Source organism: Aulonocara sp. 'chitande type north' Nkhata Bay, linkage group LG3 (assembly GCF_057382095.1).
Source record: "Aulonocara sp. 'chitande type north' Nkhata Bay isolate Kocher_YH1m ecotype deep benthic linkage group LG3, A_spYH_male_GT1.1, whole genome shotgun sequence".
Lineage (NCBI taxonomy): Eukaryota > Metazoa > Chordata > Actinopteri > Cichliformes > Cichlidae > Aulonocara > Aulonocara sp. 'chitande type north' Nkhata Bay.
In genome coordinates, this window is record NC_141346.1 from 4686647 (window position 1) to 4708295 (window position 21649).

Below are 21649 nucleotides of genomic sequence, written 5' to 3' on the forward strand. Positions count from 1 at the left end.
TTTCATTTTCTAATGAACAAAAAAAGGATAGCATGGAATAGTCTGTTTGATAAGTTAGTGAAAATTGAAGTAGCAGTAAAAAGACAACACTATAGTAGAGTGAAGCATAAAAAGACTTCCACACACGAGGTTCAATCAGTCATTGCATCTGACACTGAGGGAGAGATACCATGTCAGCAATTAATTCTCTTGTGCTGTTTTAGTGCATAGGATGTGATTTTTTGCTTGCAAAAATATTGCACTCTTGAAATATTAAACGATTGTCTGAAAAGGTTTGGATCAACAAGATATACTGTAAATTTAATATAAATATACATTTTTGTGTACATGTTTACTTACAGAGCTTTGTTGGAGGCTTTGACCACTGGCAGCAGCCTCAGAAGAGCCTCCTCTGAAGCAGAGTATTTCTTCAGGTCAAACACATCCAGATCTTTATCTGATAACAGTAAGATGAAGACCAGAGCTGACCACTGAGCAGGAGACAGTTTACCTGTGGAGAGACTTCCTGAACTCAGGGACTGTTGGACCTGCTCCACTAGAGAACGATCATTCAGTTCATTCAGACAGTGGAACAGACTGATGATTTTCTCTGCAGACAGATTCTCACTGAGTTTCATCTTGATGTACTGGACTGTTTCCTGGTTGGTCTGTGAGCTACTTCCTGTCTGTGTCAGCAGACCTCGTAGGAGAGTCTGATTGGTCTGCAGAGAAAGACCTAGGAGGAAGGGGAGGAACAAGTCCAAGTGTCCATTTGGACTCTGTAAGGCCTTGTTCACAGCACTCTGAAATAAAGTCAGCCACTCTAAAGAATTACTCCGCTTAAAAGTCTTGGAAGTCAATTGCTGTTCTTCCAGCAGATTGAGTCCAGAGTTGCTGAAGGTCAGATGGACATGAACAGCAGCCAGAAACTCCTGAACACTCAGATGGATGAAGCAGAACACCTTGTCCTGGTACAGTCCTCTCTCCTCTTTAAAGATCTGTGTGAACACTCCTGAGTACACTGAGGCTGCTCTGATATCGATGCCACACTCTGTCAGGTCTGATTCATAGAAGATCAGGTTTCCTTTCTGCAGCTGATCAAAAGCCAGTTTTCCCAGAGACTCCATCATCTTCCTGCTCTCTGGACTCCAGTGTGGATCTGTCTCAGCTCCTCCATCATACTTGACCTTCTTCACTTTGGCCTCAACCACCAGGAAGTGGATGTACATCTCAGTCAGGGTCTTGGGCAGCTGTCCTCCCTCTCTGGTTTTCAGCACATCCTCCAGAACTGTAGCAGTGATCCAGCAGAAGACTGGGATGTGACACATGATGTGAAGGTTTCGTGATGTCTTGATGTGGGAGATGATCCTGCTGGCCTGCTCCTCATTTCTGAATCTCTTCCTGAAGTACTCCACCTTCTGTGGGTCAGTGAACCCTCTGACCTCTGTAACCATGCCAACACAGTCTGGAGGGATCTGATTGGCTGCTGCAGGTCGTGTGGTTATCCAGAGGTGAGCAGAGGGAAGCAGTTTCCCCCTGATGAGGTTTATCAGCAGCTCATCCAATGAGGTGGACTTTCTAGGGTCAGTTAGGATTGTAGTTTTGTGGAAGTCCAGAGGAAGTCGACACTCATCCAGACCATCAAAGATGAACACAACCTGGAAGTCTTCAAAGCTGCAGATTCCTGCTTCTTTGGTTTCAGTAAAGAAGTGATGAACAAGTTCCACCAAGCTGAACTTTTCCTCTTTCAGCACATTCAGCTCTCTGAAAGTGAATGGAAATATGAACTGGATGTCCTGGTTGGCGTTGCCTTCAGCCCAGTCCAGGGTGTATTTCTGTGTTAAGACTGTTTTCCCAATGCCAGCCACTCCCTTTGTCAGCACTGTTCTGATTGGTTCATCTCTTCCAGGTGAGGCTTTAAAGATGTCTTCTTGTCTGATTGTTGTTTCAGGTCTGTCTGGTTTCCTGGATGCTGTTTCAATCTGTCTGACCTCATGTTCATCATTGACCTCTGCAGTCCCTCCCTCTGTGATGTAGAGCTCTGTGTAGATCTGATTCAGGAGGGTTGGGTTTCCTGCTTTAGCGATCCCCTCAAACACACACTGGAACTTCCTCTTCAGAGCAGATTTAAAGTCATGCTGACACCACTTCAAGTTCCCAGTGCAGATTCCTGAGTGACACACACACAAACACACAAAACGTCCAAGATTCATCACACGCACATATTTTGAATGTATTTATGTCTATTTCTTGAGACATTGTTGAATTTTTTATATTTAGAGAATAATTCTCACTTCTCAGCAAATGCTCAGCGAACTTATTTTGCTTCATTCTCTTCAGGAGGTCCACTGTAATCATCAAAAATGCTTCTCTGCTTCTCTTACTCTTCTCTTCATCCACACCTTTTAATACATCTTCATCCTCACATTGATCCTTAAAAGACTGTAGGTCATCTGGACTCAGGTTTGTCTGGATCTCCTTCAGCTCGTTCTTCACAAAAGTGATGATTTTGTCCTCCAGTATCTGGAGCAGAATATTTTATGAATGACCCAAAAGCTTTTCTCACACAGGAGAGAAAAGAAGAACATAGGAGGAGTTATGTTTCTGGGAATAATTATGTAATTATGTAAAATATACATGATTCCTCAATTAAATTCCAGCACTGGCTCTCTAAGATCATACTGATGGCTATAGATCCAAACGGGACAAAAAAAAAAAAAAAGGAGGAAGAGATACGGAACAGGAGGTTGGAGAGAAGGAGCCCGCGGGATTAAGCTATCGGAGGAGAACACACACTTGGATTATCACTTTGGAAACTCAACTGCACACCACTGGGAGTTTGGAGAAGATCACTGTTGGACTTTGCACTTCACTTTGTGTTTTGAGACTGTTTTTGGGCACTGTAAATAATAATAATAAATGTGTGCTTCGCATCCAGAGCTCCGTGACTCAGTCCGTATTTTCCCATTACCCGTGACAGGTTCAATTTCTTACTCTTAAAACCCCCAAATTACTATCCAAAATATACAGAATGCTTTCTAAAACAGATGAATCAATATCACTTCCTATTGCAAAATGCGAAGCGGATTTATCAGTTAACTTAGACCAAAACTTCTGTTCTCAGATTTGCTTAAAAACCTTTCATCTAATCAGAAATCCCAGTCTTCAATTAATTCAATACAAAATACTACATAGAGTGCACTATACAGGTCATCGGATGTTCAAGATGGGTTATACGTCTACCAACAACTGCTCACAATGTCAAACCAATACACCGGACAATTATATCCACGCTCTTTGGTTCTGTCCACCAGTTAAGAAGTTTTGGCGCGAGATATGTGAAGACTTATCAAAGTGTCTGAAATGTAACATTCCAACTTCCCCCTTAGTGTGTTTGTTGGGCAGCTTAGATAATGTCACTACAGAAAAGAATATAGCCCATATGGTTTTCACTGCCCTATGCATAGCCAAGAAAACTGTCCTCATGAACTGGAAAAATAAAAATAAGCTTAATTCTAACCAATATAGAAATTATCTATTAGATTACATTAGTCTTGATACAGCCTCTGCCACCACATCGGGTCAATTGCTCTGGGCTCCTTTGAATAGCTCCATCACCTAGTGGGGGTGGGGGGTGATAGTTTGGTCCCACCTTCGCTGTTGTGATTGGTGTGGGGGTAGGGACAGGCTTAGGGCGTCGGGGGGTTCCCCGGGAGCATCTTCCTTGGGGGGCTCAACCCGGGGTAGCGGTCATGTCCGGTTAGGGGCTCTGCTGGATCTTAGGTGACGGTTTCCTCGTGGCTGCGTGCAGCGGGGCTAGGGGAGGGTCTGTGCTGATGGACGTGGGTTACTGACCTGGTAGCCTGGCTGCCCCTGGGTGGGTCTGGGACGGGAGTGAGGTTCTGGGGGCGCTCCGTCTCTGGGCTGGGGCCCTGGCCGGGCCTCGGGGGCTTGGGTCCTGGTTGGTATGTTGCTGGGGTTGTGGACGGGTGGGTGTATGGGGGCCTGACCCTGGCATGCCACCAGTGCATCAAGCCACCTGGGGGGCTCTTCAACTGGTGGGGGAGGTTGTTACACCTTGCAGGAGCTTTCCTCTCTTCAGGAACTCTCTCTGCAGGAGGGGGAGATACTGGAGAGGTGGAGGAAGATCTCAGCCTGGGTGTCTATTGTCTTATGCAGTCTGGAAGATGAGTGGATGACGGGGTGGGAGCAGTTTTCTCTGTGGTGGGGTCAGGTGGGCTGTCCCGGGCTCTGTGGGGCTGGGCGGCGCTGCTGTTCTGGGCCCCCGTCCGGATGGGCCTGGGCCCCCTTTCCCTGGCGGGTTGCGGTGTATGGGGATGCCTGCCTCCCTCTTCCCGCTCCACCACAATCACCCACACATGCAGGGCCTTGGGGTAAAGGTGTGTCACCAGGGTGCAGGGGAGGCATCCCCCCTCTGTCCCCTTCTGGCTTCCTTTGCCTCAATTTTATCTCACAACTTAGACATTCACATTACTCACACTCTCATAACACATACATATAGGATCTTGAGGGTGGGGAAGCTACACGGACTCCAAAAGACCATCAGGGTGTACACCTCACCCCTGGCATCGTTGCCCACCTCTCAATTTTAAATACACGTAGACATTGAGGGCTAACAGGAGGGACTATGCGCTTACCTGCTGCTCTCTGGCAGGTAGCTCCATGCCCTCCTGGGTTTTAATTGCACCTTAGAACACACATGCATCAACACTACAATGAGCGGGTGGAGGGAGGTTTGGAGTCTTCTCTCACCCCCGTTCTCTGCGACCTGCTGGAGCGGGGGGGCTAGGAGGAGGAATTGGCCCCTGGCTTCTGCTCCGCGGCTGCTGAGTGAGCCCTCATCCGGGAATCTCCTCAGCTCTTTCTGGGATAGTGGCGCGGCTGCCCCTCTGTTGGTCTTCCTTGGTCTCTTGTGTTCTGGGGGCCTCTGGATGTCTGGAGTCTTGATCTCCTCCATACCTGCTTCATGCCCTGGAGGACGGGGCTGTGGCCCCCCCACACCCTCTAGCAGATCATTACATGAAGGAACCTTTTAAATACGAGCGCGTCCATGCTCACAGGTGTACACACAGGTGCTCACACACACAAACTGCACCCTTTTTGGCTCCTACCTCAAAGCACACTGTGTGCTGTCGATCTTATGTGCTGCACAATAATGTTTAATATTTAGTATTTACTGTTATATTCCAATATATCATCGTGATGTTGTTTATTGTATTGTTCTCGTTTTCTTCTGCTTGTTTTCTTTTTCTTTCTCAACAGGTGATCCAGGTGATTGATATATGTATTTTTTTGTCTGCTTATTTAGTTGGTTTTTGTTTTTTTGCCCTTTATCCCTGTCCCTCTTCTCCGCTGTTTGTTTCCCCTCTTCCTTTCTCCCTTTTCTTTTTCCTCATTCAAGTCTGTCCCATACCTAGCAAGTGAAAATAAAAAAATAAATAAAATAAACAATAAAAGGTGAATCAAATAGACCATTACGGCAAGACTGGGATGGTCAATTTAGTCAAGGAAATCCGTTGGGCATCTTTCCTCGCCTTTAGACAATAATTCTGATGGCAAAAGCACCAAACGTGACAGGCGCAAAAAGAAAAAAAAAAAAAGAATAACCGTCTGCTGCCTCAATACTTCACATCCCCAGAAAGCATGTAGGTTTTACTCCCCCACCACACTTCCCATACTCATGATCCTCAGAAAAACGAGCAGCAACTAATACACGAGTAGACATGACTTAAATACAAACAGAAGAACACAGGGAGATTACAAACAGGTGGGGAACACAGCTGGGAGTAATTGACAAGATGACACAGGGGAAGCAAAACTGATTACACTGACATCAGACATGAACTGTCAAAGTAAAACAGGAAACAAGAAACAATTCACAAGACACAGATTAGACACAGAACTAAAAGGGACACATGGAAAACACAGGCCCGATACTGACAATTCAATTCAATTTTATTTATATAGTGCGAAATTAAACCAAAAGTCGCCTCAAGGGACTTTATATAACCACAGAACCAAAACCTAGGAACAAACAAAGACATCAAGAAATCAAAGATTAACAATAAAAAATAGAAAACGCTGGGACACAGACCCAGGACTGTGACATTTCAAGTGTTATTGGCCATACTGTAATTTTGTTACCTAATTGCTTGTAATGTGTACTTGATCTTGAAATGCGCTTCTAAATAAAACGGAATTTTATTCCATTTATTTTTCTTTTTGGGCCTGCCCAGCTGCCAAAGCGTATGGTTTGCTTTTCTTTCTGAAATACTGAGACATGCTTGAGATTTGCCGATATTTGCAGTTTAGTGGAGACACAAATCTGACCACAAAATTCTGTTCAACAGAAAGCTCTACCTTCTGAGCCAGAACCCAGCATGGAGATAGCTGTGAGCAAAATTTATGTAAAAGTAGATGTTGTACATGTACATACCTGAAATATGTCCAGTTGTGCTTGAAGCTGACTACTGGGAATCTCTGATGAGCTCGGTTGGCCCTCTCTGTGGAGGAGTCATGAAGAATTAAATACAGCAAAACCTTACAGCATGAAATGCAGCCTGCTGGTTAGACTACACGCCTTTGGAACAGAGGATCGCAAGTTCGATTCCTGCCTGGGGCATCTGTATCCAGTAAGGGTCATAAGGCTAGACCCCCTATGCTAAGAAAGCCAACTGCAGACATGAGCGAGACAGATAAATATGAAGGCATGCCAGCTCGGACGTCGCCCGGATCAACAAGGTCCGCGTCAGGTGTTGAGGAACCAGGGCACCCTGACGAAAAGTGGGCTACTGGAACAAGAAGGCATCGGTGGGCAAGAGACGAAAACAGGGCATTGTTGGAATGCTACTACGCAAGTAACCCCGGCGGAAGGGGTGAGTCCCTCACCCTCATGAATAGGATGAGGGACCTATGGATTCTTCGATACCCAACATCCACAATGACGGCGAAACAACTAGTAGCTCAGTGTTCCAACATTCGAAAGAAGGGACTGCTCTCACAGCTAGAGATTGACGAGGTACAACACAAATGCTACGGCAAGGAGGAGTCAGGACGCCAGGTCAGGGGGGAGATATCATCACCCCCACCCGAGATTGGGTACATAGCCCCAAGTGCGATAGGAGAAGGATCGTTGAGTGCGAGAGGAACTGACCTGAAAAATAGGATAATGGCCAAGCTTGAAACCTGGATCCCCGTAGCCGGTTACCAAGATTACGTGAAGTACCCTCAGAAGGTCTGCTAGATGATGTTAATGCAGCACTACGGACAATACCTACAACCACGATTACCGACACTAACAAGCTGATCTACAATACGGTAGCAGTGATCAGTGAGATGCTTGGCTACAAGTTGAACAGCCACAAGGGCAGTACCCTCCATGGAGAAAGAGGCTAGAGGGCAAGATCAAAGTAGCACGGAGGGAGGTTAGCCAACTAACGGAGTTGCAGAAAGTGGATCTGAGGGCAGACCACAGCGACCTCCCTGAACAGGGTCTGGCTGGACAAAGCTGGACTGAAAGAGAGCACAGAGGCACTAATCATGGCAGCACAAGAACAAGCTCTGAGTACAAGATCCATTGAGGCTGGGGTCTATCACACCAGGCAAGACCCTAGGTGCAGGCTGTGTAAAGATGCCCCAGAGACAATCCAGCACATAACAGCAGGGTGCAAGATGCTAGCAGGCAAGGCATACATGGAACGCCATAACCAAGTGGCCGGCATAGTGTACAGGAACATCTGTGCCGAGTATAACCTGGAAGTCCCGAGGTCAAAATGGGAGACGCCCCCAAGGGTGGTGGAGAATGACTGAGCTAAGATCCTGTGGGACTTCCAGATACAGACGGACAAAATGGTGGTGGCTAACCAACCGGACATAATGGTGGTAGATAAACATGAGAAGACGGCCGTAGTGATCGATGTAGCGGTCCCGAATGACAGCAACATCAGAAAGAAGGAACACGAGAAGCTGGAGAAATACCAAGGGGCTCAGAGAAGATCTCGAGAAGATGTGGAGGGTGACGGTAACGGTGGTAATCGGAGCACTAGGTGTAGTGACTCCCAAGCTAGGCGATTGGCTCCAGCAGATCCCAGGAATAACATCGGAGATCTCTGTCCAGAAGAGCGCAGTCCTGGGAACAGCTAAGACACTGCGCAGGACCCTCAAGCTCCCAGGCCTCTGGTAGAGGACCCGAGCTTGAAGGATAAACCGCCCACAGGGGCGTGCTGGGTGTTTATATATATATATATATATATATATATATATATATATATTCTGTATACTATGCCGGCCACTTGATGCATCTTGCACCCTGCTGTTATATGCTGGATTGTCTCAGCGGCACCTTTACACAGCCGGCACCTGGGGTCTTGCCTGGTGTGATAGACCCCAGCCTCTATGGATCTTGTACTCAGAGCTTGTTCTTGTGCTGCCATGATTAGTGCCTCTGTGCTGTCTTTCAGTCCAGCTTTGTCCAGCCAATGGTAGGATTTCTGGATATCAGCCAACTCCTCTATGTTGTTACCATTTCCAATATTAACAAGTCTCTGCAGCTTTCTCATTTTATTTATTTATTTATTTATATCTATAGCTATTATATATATCCTCTCCCTCTCTTTAGGTAGATAGAGGCAATCGCACGTTTTTGAGTGTGTTACTTTCTGCTATATATCATGTCAGAGCAAAATGTTTTTACGGGTTTCACTTCCTGTTTGCTGGAGTGGATTTTCGGTTGTTTAGAAACCAAACGTTTGTTTTAAAGAGACAGTTTGAATGGGATTGACGGAATGACATGTTTGCAATTTATAACCAACAACATCAATAAGTTAAATCAAAGAATTCATATTACTAACAGCTCACCTCTCTGTAGCAAACAGAGGCTCTGCCTGTTTAGATGCGTGACTCTCTAAGGACACAGAGCTGGGTGGAGGTCCAGGCTGGTTCCTGTGAATAATGATGGAGCAGTGATGTGAGTGCTGAGCTGTGACATGGAGAAGAGTCATGGACAGTTAGAGATGGTCATCTCACCTCTGAGCTTTGGTCTGGCTCTCATGTTCCCCACACAGAGTGCTTTTAGAGGGAGGGGCTCCCTCCTCTCTGTCCTCACACTGATCCATGCTGCTCAATTCAGCTCACACACACTTTCTACCTGCAGAGGAAACACAAATCATTCATGTGCACATCAACTATAATCCTCCGTGTGCTGTCCAAGTATCAGCTGCTTCATCTCAGTGTCAGCTGAATGCAGTCAGACAGCAGTGTGAGGCAGAGTAAGCTGCCATCAGCTGCGCTACTTCTAATATCAGTCCACTAGATGGAGCCATGAAGCACACACGATGCATTTGTTGTGACACAGATTCACTGTGACTGGAAGTTTCACTCTAGTGATGGGATTTCCGGCTCTTTTTAGAGATCCGGCTCTTTCGGCTCGGCTCACTAAAAAGAGCCGGCTCTTTCGGCTCCGAACCGGCTCTTCAGGTTGTTTTGTTGCTTTAATTAATTTATTATTCACAATATAATATAAAATTATGCACAAAAGGAATTACTAACGTAAAAAAAGTGGTTTTATTTATATATGTTTATATATAAATATATGCGGTGGCCCCTAGAGACATAACACATACAAACTCCAAAACACATTTCTAGCATGAACTGAACTTCCAAAGCAGAGCTACTAGATCACTTAACCCTTTAAGACCTACCATAGAACCAAGTCCGCCAGAGCTTATATTATATTTTTACCTGCTGTGGAGCCATTTTTGGGAGCATTTCAAGTTGCTATACATCAATACAACCATTATAGCCCAGATTTTAATAATATGTATTCATTAAGTGCATAGTAATTACATAAATTGCAAAAAAGTGCAATAAACTACAAAAAAATTGAAAATCGTCTTTGATTTTTTTTTTTTTTTTTTTTTTTTTTTAAGTGACATCAGAAACAGCAGCATGTGACATCACGTGATGGCGGAGCTTCAGTTCATCCTTTGTCATTTTTTTTTTTTTTTTTTTTTTTTTTTTTAAATAGGACAGGGGGAAAGAATGAAAGAAAGAGGGGGAGAGAAAGAAAGAAAACTAAAGGGGAGAAGAGACGGTGAGAAGGGGGGGAAGAGAGAAAAAAAACAACAAACAACAACCAAAAAAAAACCAAACTCCTGGGTCACCTGTATGGAGAAAGAAAAAACAAACAAACAGAGGAGACAGCAAACAACAAAGAGCAACATAATAAATAGAAGAAAAAAAAAAAGCACTATCACAATAAACTACCTAGTCATAAATATCAATAGTTACTACGCAAGATAGACAGCGTTTTTGATTTTTTTAACATATATTTGTAGTTAGAGAAATTTAAGAGGCTTATCCCTCAAAACTGTAAATACAAAAAAGTTGCACAAAATAGTTTCCCACCACAGGAAATTTATTTTGAGTGTCTTCATAGTTTTATTTTTGAAATACACCAATTTTATATACTGCAGGAAAAACGAAAATAAATATTATACTGCAAATTTGCAAAAAAGCAGCATATGCATCAAAATAAACTATTTCCAGCAGTGCAATATGAGTCCTAAGCATCCCAGAAACGACACAGAAAGTCATAAAGTCAAACATAACTTTTAAAAAGAGCAGTATAGGCCCTGAGGCCCTGATCATAAAAAAGACTACATTTCCGCGAAAATGACGTCACTTCCGGTTTCGGGCAGGTAATGGCGGAAATGCAAAAGTTCGCGCTGATGTCTATTCCAACGTAGGAAGTGTTATGAACAGCTGATCGGACCGGCAAAGCGTGTTTCTGGAATATTATGTTTTTGTTCCTGCAAGCGCTTTTTATGCAGTTTTTGCAAAGCTTTATGTGGAAGGAAACTGTGACCTAGGACAAGCTGATGGCATATGATGTAAGTACAACTCCTCCGGTTTCATATGCAAAAAAAATTTTTGCGCTAGCTTACGTGGTTGCAGTGCTACTGGGATGTAAAAATAGTTACGCAAAACAGAGCGTTCCCGCTCCGATCGGCTGTAAAGGGTTAAATTACACAATTGAAAGCATGTGTGTATTGTTTGTGTATTTATACACAGACACTCAAATATATTCAAATAATTTAAAAAAAAGTTCATTTGCCTGTTACTATCACACACCAAATCCGGTCGTTGGTACTTGCTGGATTGTGTAGCCACAAGATAACAAAAGCTCAACACTGCGCCCAGCATCCTGAAGCACTTCTGTTGTCTTTTGTACGTGTTTTGAGTTTTTATGTGCTTCTGAGTTTTTACGTGCTTCGGAGTTTGTACGTGTTTTTACGTGTTTTGGAGTTTTTACGTGCTTCGGAGTTTGTACGTGTTTTTACGTGTTTTGGAGTTTTTACGTGTTTTGGAGTTTGTACGTGTTTTGGAGTTTGTACGTGTTTTGGAGTTTGTACGTGTTTTTACGTGTTTTGGAGTTTGTACATGCTTCAGAGTTCGTATGTGATTTGAAGTTTGTATGTGCTTTGTCTCTAGGGACCACTATAAATATACTTTTATTTATTCACGCCACATAAAATGTAATAAATAAATCATATAATACAAAAATCAACTATTCACATTTCAACTTTTACTAGTTAAATTTTCAGCTGTTTCCTTTTACAAATTTAAAGTGAAAACAACACAAAACACTGCAAACCACAATTAAATATAAATTATAATATGAAAACAAAAAGAAGATGCACATTCTCTGTCATATGGGCCCGCATGAATCCGCACTTTCTGAATCCTTTATCATCTGCAACCGAAAATAGTTGTGGATGATTACTATACCTTTCTAATGTGAAGTTATTGTCCCTGGCTCTCTTTCTCGCTCTCTCCCTCTGGCTCTGTTCCTGTGCTACTGAGTGTAACTACCGCCCCTCCCCCCTCTGCCCAGCGTAAAGCACAAGGCTCGCGTGCAGAGTGAAGCGGAAAAAAGTGCGAGACAGAGGGTGAGAGAAAGAAAAAAAAAAACCCACGAGCCGGCTCTCGTCGTTCACGTCAAAGAGCCGGCTCTTATCGTCGCGGCAGGTAAGACCCGCGGGGGAGGACTTTGTGTTTACATCAATGATGCCTGGTGCCGCGATGCTGTTGCGGTCTGCAAACACTGCTCACCAGTGCTGGAGTTCATGGTTATTAAGTGCCGGCCATTCTATCTACCGAGGGAATATACAGCCATACTACTGTGCGCTGTGTACATCCCTCCCTCCTCCAATGTCAACAACAGGAGTGAGGCACTGAATGAACTGTACCAGCACATCCAGTGAACAGCAGACAGCCCATCCTGATTCTTTTCTCATCCTGGCTGGGGATTTCAATCATGCAGACTTAAAGTGCGTGTTTCCAAAAATACAACAACACATTGACTTTCCAACAAGGGGAAACAACACACTGGACTTTGTTTACACCACCCAGAGAGGAGCTTACAAAGCTTTTCCCCTCCCCTACCTTGGCGCCTCAGACCATATCACTGTCATGCTAATGCCTGCCTACAGACCGCTCGTTAAAGTCACCAAACTGGTTCGTAAGCAGATAAAAGTGTGGCCAGAAGGGTCTTCAGAGGCTTTACAGGACTGCTTCAACACCACAGACTGGAACATGTTTAAGCAGGCTGCCACCTATAACAACACCACTGACCTCCAGGAGTACGCAGAGACTGTTACTGCCTACATCAACAAGTGTATTGAGGATGTAACAGTCACAAAAACCATAACTGTCCGGGCCAATCAAAAACCATGGATGACAGGAGAGGTCTACAGGCTGCTGAAAGCTCGGAATGTTGCCTTCAGAGATGGAGACGAGGCAAGCCTGAGGACAGCTAGGGCCAACCTTTCCCGTGACATCAGAGAGGCGAAGAGACAGTACTCCAGGAAAATATCTCATCACTTCAAAGACAGCAGAGACTCACGGAGCCTGTGGCGGGGCATTCAGACCATCACAGATTACAAGCCCCCACCACAGACCTGTGATAGCACTATCCCCCTGCTGAACGAGCTGAACACTTTCTTTGCTCGCTTTGAAGTCCAAAACAGCACCACTGCACAGAAGACCCCACCCCCTCCTGGTGACCAGGTGATGACTCTGTCCCCGGACAGCGTGAGGAGATCCCTCAGCAGGATCAATGCACGTAAAGCTCCGGGTCCTGTCAACATTCCTGGTCGTGTACTGAGAGACTGTGCAGTGGAACTCACTGATGTCTTCACAGACATCTTCAACATATCACTCATCCAGGCTGCACTCCACTCGGCACTCACACACCTGGACAAAAAAGACTCATATGTTCGAATGCTGTTCATAGATTTCAGTTCAGCATTCAACACTATAATCCCCCAACAGCTCACTCAAAAACTGGTCCAGCTGGGGCTCAACACCTCACTGTGCAACTGGCTGTTGGATTTCCTTACCGGAAGACCTCAAGCAGTACGGGTCGGCAGTAATACATCCAGCACCATCATTTTAAACACGGGGGCCCCGCAGGGATGTGTGCTGAGCCCCCTCCTCTTCACTCTGCTGACCCATGACTGCACTCCATCATACAGCTCCAACCTCTTCATCAAGTTTGCGGATGACACAACGGTGGTGGGTCTCATTAGCAACAGGGATGAGACCGACTACAGAAGTGAGGTGAGACGCCTGGCCACGTGGTGTGCTGACAACAATCTCTCTCTGAATGTGGAGAAGACGAAGGAGATTGTTGTGGACTTCAGGAGAATGCACACCCAACATGCTCCTCTGACCATTGACGGAGCGTCTGTGGAGAGAGTGAGCAGCACCAAGTTCTTGGGTGTGCACATCACAGAGGATCTCTCCTGGACGTACAACACCACAGCACTGGCCAAGAAATCACAGCAGCGTCTCTTCTTTCTCCGCAAACTAAGAAGAGCAGGAGCACCAGCCCCCATCATGTACACTTTCTACAGAGGCACCATCGAGAGCATCCTGTCGAGCTGCATCACTGTGTGGTTTGGAGCCTGCAATGCGTCCTGCCATAGAACCCTCCAACGCATAGTGAGGGCTGCAGAGAGGATCATTGGTGTCTCTCTCCCCTCCCTCCAGGACATTTACAGCACCCGTCTCACTAAAAAAGCCCTTTGCATAGTGGCTGATCCCACGCACCCAATGCAAAGCTTCTTCAAGCTGCTGCCGTCAGGGAGGAGACTGCGGAGTCTCCAGGCCAGGACCAGCAGGCTGAAGGACAGCTTCATCCATCAGGCTGTCAGGAAGCTTAACTCCCTCCCGATTCTGCCCCCTCTCCCCTCTCTCCTCCACGGTCTCACTGAACTCTGTCACACACACACACACACACACACACACACACACACACACACACACACACACACACACACACACACACACACTCTGACTCACTCACTGGCCTGCACCAGTTACCAGTCCTTTGTGGAGCATTGGACTGCCATTACCTCATAAGACTTTGTTGTTACACTATCTCTTACCGTACATTACCAAATCTCAGGCACTACTCTGCCTGGTTTACACTCAATGTCATTTACCCATTCTATTGTATATTGTATAGCTTTCTTGTAATATGTAAAATTGTATTGTATTTATTTATTTAAATTTTTACTTTTTAATTATTTTACTTGCATTTTTAATCACTCTCATATTTAAATGTTCATTTGCTATTTTATCTAGGGATTGAGAGTAACGTAGTTTCTATTCTCTGTATGTCCTGTACATGTGGCAGAATTGACAATAAAGTTGACTTTGACTTTGATACATTTCAACAAATATGTCTTTGTTCTAAACTGTTTGCTTTCCTGTTTCACACTGAGATACAGACACCGACATCTGCACTTTAGCTCAAATTAAGATATTGATAACTGTTATTAAGCATTATTATCCAGAAATATAAATTATTGTAGTACAAATGATCAGGATTTTATACAACAGCTTCTTTAAAACATTTTGAAAATATGCTCATTAAGATTTTTTTTAATTTATAGTACTTCCTTCTTCTCAACATTATAAATGGACTGTTTCTTATACAGAGCTTTGTTACTCTACTTGACCTCTCAAAGCACTTCACACAACTTGTCTTTATTATATATCTATAATAAATAGTTCAGCTCCCTGGCCTCCCTCAACCCGGATACCGAACAGCTGTTGATGCATATCACCAGACAGTTTGACAGCATTACTGTGGACCAGCATTTCCTCTCCACCTCCTCCATACACTGATGGAGGCAGGAAAATGACTCTGGATTGAAATCAATCAGATCAGACTGATCTCTGTGTGTTTCCGCACTAAAACTTTCATTTGTTCACTCCTAAAATATGTCGTCTGACTGCTCAGACTGAGTCAGAGTAAGTGTATTGTTGGGTGTTGCTTCTACCTGGAAGGATGCGGGACTCCACCTGAAGGTGGACAAGTGGGAGGAGGTAGATTTTTAGATGAGTTTCTGTTTTACTTTGTTAATAAAATGAACCCACTAAGATGAAGAAAGTGAAATTAGACAAGTTTAATCTGTCATCACAAAATGGCATGACTTTGTGTCTTTCTACAAATTCATAATTATCAATAAAGTCTCCTGAAAATGACTCTGATTTATTATCTCAGGATAACTTGGTAAAAGAACATACTTTTAATGGGCGACATTCAAAGTGGTCTAAACAGTTCCTAAGGTCTGAAGAACAGCTGTAAACGTGGACGTTTCCATGCTGCTCCTGAATGCAGCACACAGCAAACTTTCCAGTCTAAGTTTCACATGACTTTTCTCAAGTGCATAACGGTGAAGTTTTTACTGCCATAAACAACTTTTAATTTTTTTTACTTTATTTAATTCAGTTCAGTTAATATATAATTTTACACAGTAATGCAGTTTTGAAAGAGCAGATTCTCAGCTTTTGTGTTCAAGCAGTTGTGCAGAAATAACATTAAACTGTTACATTACTGTTATATACTGTGAACCTCCCAAAATGAACATAGAGAGATATAAACTTGTTTCCATGGTGCCATTAAAAAAATCATAAAAAAGTTTTGTTTTTTTACAGTGTTTGTAGTCCCGATCAGGCAGACATGGTTTATTTGACTATATTATAGTGAAACACTGGGTTAAAGGTGAGGAGTAAATGTGTTTTTAAATTAGATTTAATAACAGTAAGTGAAGTAGCCAGACATCAACGGAAAATCATTCCACAATTTTGGAGCTGCAGCTCTGAAGGCTCTGACCTTACATTGAGTCTTTGGAACAAGCAAAAACATCTGGACTGCTGACCTGAGAGATACAAAGGTACATGAGCTCCCACAGATAAAATAGGGTACAACCATGAACAGACTTAGAGACAAATGAAAGGATCTTAACATGGATTCAGAAACAAACAAAATTTTTGAAAGTAAGCTGACACTGAAGTAAGGTGTTCTTTGCTTGCACCAGATAAAATTTAAGCAGCAGTGTTTTGTACCAACTGTGGATGAGCAACAGACTCCTAGCTTATTCTACTTAAAAATTCACTAATCGAGACGAAACGTAACAAAAGACTGTGTTAAGCACATTAAGCTTATTGTATAAGCCTCAAACATTCATACCCTTTCCTCCATAATTAAAGAATATGTAAGTTGCAAAACCTAAACCTTTTAGATTTGCTTAAAATAAAAGACATTAACTATTCAGAAATGTTGTCCACCGTTTTGTCCCTTTGAGACATTTTATTCCATGGATAAGATCAGAGACTCTTTAAACCCTCAGTCTCTGCTCAGTCATCAGTTCATTAGTCTGTAAAAAACATTGTCCTTTTAGAGCAGGTATGCTCATGTAAAGGTTAACATCGCCACACAAGACACAATGAGAAGCAAAAATAATCACAAATGAACATAAATAAGTTCTCATAATCTGATATCAGAGTCAGAGTCCTTATATATCAAACATGCAGTGAACTCAGCCTCTTGTAAGTTGGTTGGAAATTCTCAGGTGTAAAGATCTGAACCACTTTAACAGGATCAGATTATTGTGTCCAGGAGATCAGGTCTAAGTCAGTCTGGTCATGGTCAGCAGAGGTGAAGACCTACAGAGCAGGAAGCAGACTGATCCTGGCTTTTCATGTTTTCATTTAAGAAGGAATCAGATTTATTCAGCAAAATAGACAAATGCGTTTAAAAAAGGATGAACAGAGTAAAACATTAATAACCTGGTAAGTAATCAGTCACACACATACTATTACACACTCAGACATGAGGAATTGTGTTCAGTAAACATTTCTCGGCTGACAGTTGATGATGGAGGAGGCACAGAAACTGATGGAGCTGATAGATCAGAACAGGAAGTGAGAATTTTTCATTTACTTAACATAAAGTAAATCTGATGCATAATCTGAATTAACATATAAATCAAATAAATGGATGTGTGTTACTCTTTATGCAGCTCTGTTAAATAACACGTTTTGCTGTTGATACTTGAGAGAGATCAGCTATGCTGCAAACTGAAACTATGCTGCATGCAGTTTCTAGTTTTTCTAGTTTAAACTTCCATGAAGAACGTTTCCTTGGCAGTAAACACCAAACTTAAAAAACATTTTTGCTTCTCACGAACATGATGGAAAAAAGAGGAGAACTAATGCTAATTTTAAGGACCAGCTCAGGATCACTACTTCTCACCTGTGTTCATGGCATAAACATTATAGGGATATTACAGAAACTGCTGCAGTTTACAATATAGTTTTGGTAACATTTAGTTATGTCTGTGTCCCTGAATTCATTTAATTCTAATCTGAAGAACTTTGTCATGTCTGCAGATGAATGATGGTCTAGTAATTGTCACAGTTTTCTTTGTATGTTTCTTATTTTTTGATATGTTATTAGTTTTTGTGTTATTTCCTATCTGTCTTTAGTTTGGGTTGTTATTGTTTATTGTTCCTTGGTTTTCTATGTTTTGGGGTTTTGGTATTTATCATCATGTATTTAGGTCTGTTAAGTTTGTGTTGCCATGCTTAGTTTTAGTGTTCCTGTTTTATTTTGACAGTGTCTTGTGTTCCTTGTTCATTATAGTTAGCTTTCCTTTCTTGTTCCTGTCATTAGGGTTATGTCTGTCAGCTGTTCCCCCATGTGTCTCCACTTCCACTGATCACCTCATGTGTGTATTTAAGTCTTCTGTTTTCTGCTTGTCATTGTCGGTTCGTCTGTTTATTTGACCTCAGTCTTAGTTACGGTTTTCGTCTGTTATGTATTATTAGTCTTAGTCATGGATTTGCTTGTTATTTTCCACCACAGTCATAGTTTAGGTTTTGGTCTCAGTACCGTTTAGTATTTTGTTTCTTAGTGTCTTGTCAGTTTACTTTGGTTTCCTGGTTTACTTCTGCCGTCATCTAATAAAGGATCACTTTTCTGTTCAAACTTCAACTCCTCGTCCTCATCTGCTTTTGGGTCCTGTTTCCATTACACACCGGCGCACCCCGCCGTGACAGTAATAAAGTCTATTACTTCTGATGGTATTATAGGTAGTGATGGGCAGATGAAGCCCCATGAAGCACTGGAGCTTTTCATCCAATTGGTTCACCCCAACGCGAAGCTTCATGAAGCTTCATTTGCTCTAGCAGGACACCTACTGGACGTAAAAATAATAGCTGGCATGAATTTGAAGAGTGTGGCATTTTGCACACAGCCTGTAAATGTCAACAACAAAAGGAGTGTGTAAAACATGTATATTGTAGTGATGGCAGTATACTGTGTATATTTATGCTGGCAGTATGGAAAATGATTATTTGCGGCAAAGTTCGAACCGCTTCATGAACCAGTCACGTGGTACAGCCGGGCAGCGAGGCTTCGGACGTCATCATTTTCAGCTCCTCCCATAAATGAAGCAAGCCTCGATACGCGCTTCGCGGAAACGCCCCCTCCATTACTCGACACAAGCCTCGAAGCCTCGATACAGAACGTCCCATCACTAATTATAGGTACTCTTGGTGTGCCTGACAGTTTTACCTTGGGCTTCCTTCTCTCACCCCAGCTGGTCTCAGCAGATGGCCATGGCTCCCTGAGCCTGGTTCTGCTGGAGGTTTCTTCCTGTTAAGGGAAGTTGTTAGTACCTCCAGCACTAAATCAGTTCACTATGAGAAGTAGTTTTCTAAGATATTGTCAGATTAGGGAACTCTTATGTGAAAGGGCACACCAAATATTAGTAACCACCACTGAAAAGACTCACCTCTGCTTTTGAGCCCAGATCTAAAAATGTCTAAAATCAGCTGGTTCATAGACCTCAGATTCATATTGAAACTGACAGGCTGTAAAAGTTTCATGTCATTTTATGGAAATGTGTGAAAATACTGTAACAGGTACTGGAGCAAATGACTTACTCCAGTGAATAATTAAGTAACGTACTGGATTACTTTTAAGAAAAAACATCCAGTAATGTGTAATACATTACTTTGTTTTTGAGTAACCACCCTAACGCATCATGTGAACTTTACTCTGACTCAGTCTGAGCAGTCAGACGGCATATTTTTGGAGTGAACACATGAAGGTGTGGCCCACACACACACACACACACACACACACACTGTCTGTTACACGCTTTGACATAATATCTGGTTGGAATCCTTCTCTAAAGCTCGATGCTCATGTGAACACTGTGCTAAGAAAGTTGACATGACTCTCAAAGTTCAAGCCTCTTCTGTCCAAATGCAACCTCGAAATATTAATGTACAATAACTTTCCTTATGTAGATATTATTTTCAGGTACAGGATTTTAAACATGCTGAAAATGTTCATGCGTTTGTGAAAGATATTTTCATCTATTCTTCTCTATTTTCTTTGCATACACTGACCCTGAACTGAGCTGGAGCTTCTCTGCTTCTTTTTATTTTACCGTCACTCCAGTAAAACCCGAATATTGACTTCTTAACAAGAGACTGATTTTATCTGATTGTTTCCAGTTAAAGTAACGATCATTGTTTCATCAGGTTAATGATCAGTGTCTAAAGTCTCACACATATTCATTTAAACCATTTATCACAGTAACAAATGTTTCAGTGCAGAGATACTAACTGTTAACCTGAGTGGATTCAGTTCATCAATAATCTATAATCATGTGTCTTCAAACACAATAGTGATCAAAGTTTGTCCTGAAATAAGAGCTGAACATCGGGTCCAAACATCACACAGCAGAAACAGTCAAATTTTTAAAGGAGGAAACAAACAAACTTACAGTGTCTTCAAACACACACACCAACAACAAGCTCCACTCCACACCTGGAGACTAAACACGGACAAGTGAGTGAAGCGGGACTCCACCTGAAGCAGCACAGGTGGGAGGAGCTGAGCAGAAGCAGCAGCCGAGTTGATTTAACAACATCCTAGGAGTTCTTGACAAAGAGACTGATGTGAAAAGTGAAGCCTCTTTCGTGTGTCTTTTCCCTTTTTCTTTCCTCTTCTGATTTCCTCTGAAGTCCACTCAGAGGAAATGGGAACAGTCATTTTTGTTTTTACTTTCTTGCTTCATTCAACTCCTTTGAACTGCCATGAAATTTCTCACTAACCAACAGGTTCAGGAGACACTGCTTCACTTCACAAAGCCTTCTCTGACGTCTTGTGCAGACATGATCCCAGAAAGAAATCAAATCAAATTTACTGTCATTCTGTGTCTCTACATAAATAGAAAACACTTATTTGGAGTAAACATATCACTGTTGGTATCAGTGTGAGTGTCAGCAATCAAAGGAAGGTGCGTTCACACTGAGCTTTGATTTCAGTGGAGGTGGACATATTTAAATATCATCATGATATGTGAGAACTAAGTAGAAGTATTTGTGGTTAAGACCGACTTCAGGTCTATGAAGAAGGATCACTTTCATTGAGGTACATCATAATGACAACCTATCTTGCACACTGTGAATAATCAGGAGTCAGAGCTTAAGACTGCCCTCCTCACCCTGATGTCCTTCAGCTGTGTAAACATAAACAAACTAAAGTTGTCACGGTCACGGTCCCTCACCGGCTGATTCCGTGTTGGGCAACATGTGTCCTTGTGCTCTCTCTCTCTCTCTCCCTCTTTCTCAGGTCACACCTGTGCTCATCATCACACCTGGCGCTGGTTACCACTATCAGAAGGGCTTTTTAAGATGGCAGACCTACACTACTCGTCGCTGGAACGTTGAGTCATCCGCGTTAGTGCCTCAGCAATCTGCCTAAGTCTGTGAGTTTCCTTGTGATCTAGTGCTAATTGGATTTTCTGTGTGTGTGCGTAGATTCCCCCCGGACCCGTCCCTGTACCCCCGAGTGAGCGAGAGGAGCGACTGGAGTGGGAAAAGAGTGGGACTGTTGGCTGAAAGAGCAGAGTGTGGTTTTGGACCCTTCCCCCCTGGAGCCCCGGACACCTTCCCCAAGCACCTTGTATATACATAATCACCCGGTGACACCACTGTAAATAAACGCATTGTCAGTTTCTGCAAAGGTCTCCTGGTCTGCGCCTGAGTCCGTTTACAAAACTGTGTCAAAAGTGACCTTAAAGTGAAACGGGGACTCAGGGGTTGGTAAGGATTGTGGTGTGTTGCATGTGTGGCTGGCAGCTTGTGAGCTGCATGCGTGGTAGATAAAATGGCTCAAAACAACACTCTCTGGACCCGCCGTGTCTCATTCACACCACAGTGGTGCCGAAACCCAGGAAGTCGCACGGCGGGCCTACAACCGATCCTGAGGAAGGAA

General features: G+C 43.2%; 1 protein-coding gene across 1 annotated transcript in view; it reads right to left on the reverse strand.

The window, feature by feature from the left end:
* Positions 1-20203, reverse strand: part of LOC147333612 (protein NLRC3-like) — a 34523-nt gene extending 14320 nt beyond the window's left edge. The window contains exons 1-6 of the mRNA XM_086286342.1: positions 20154-20203; positions 9025-9145; positions 8857-8940; positions 6437-6503; positions 2274-2502; positions 340-2149 (exon numbers count right to left, since the gene is read on the reverse strand). Coding sequence (XP_086142468.1) covers positions 340-2149; positions 2274-2502; positions 6437-6503; positions 8857-8940; positions 9025-9113 — 2279 coding nt within the window. The 5' untranslated portion in view covers positions 9114-9145; positions 20154-20203. The remainder of the gene's footprint in view (positions 1-339; positions 2150-2273; positions 2503-6436; positions 6504-8856; positions 8941-9024; positions 9146-20153) is intronic.
* Between the last annotated feature and the right edge of the window lie 1446 nt (positions 20204-21649).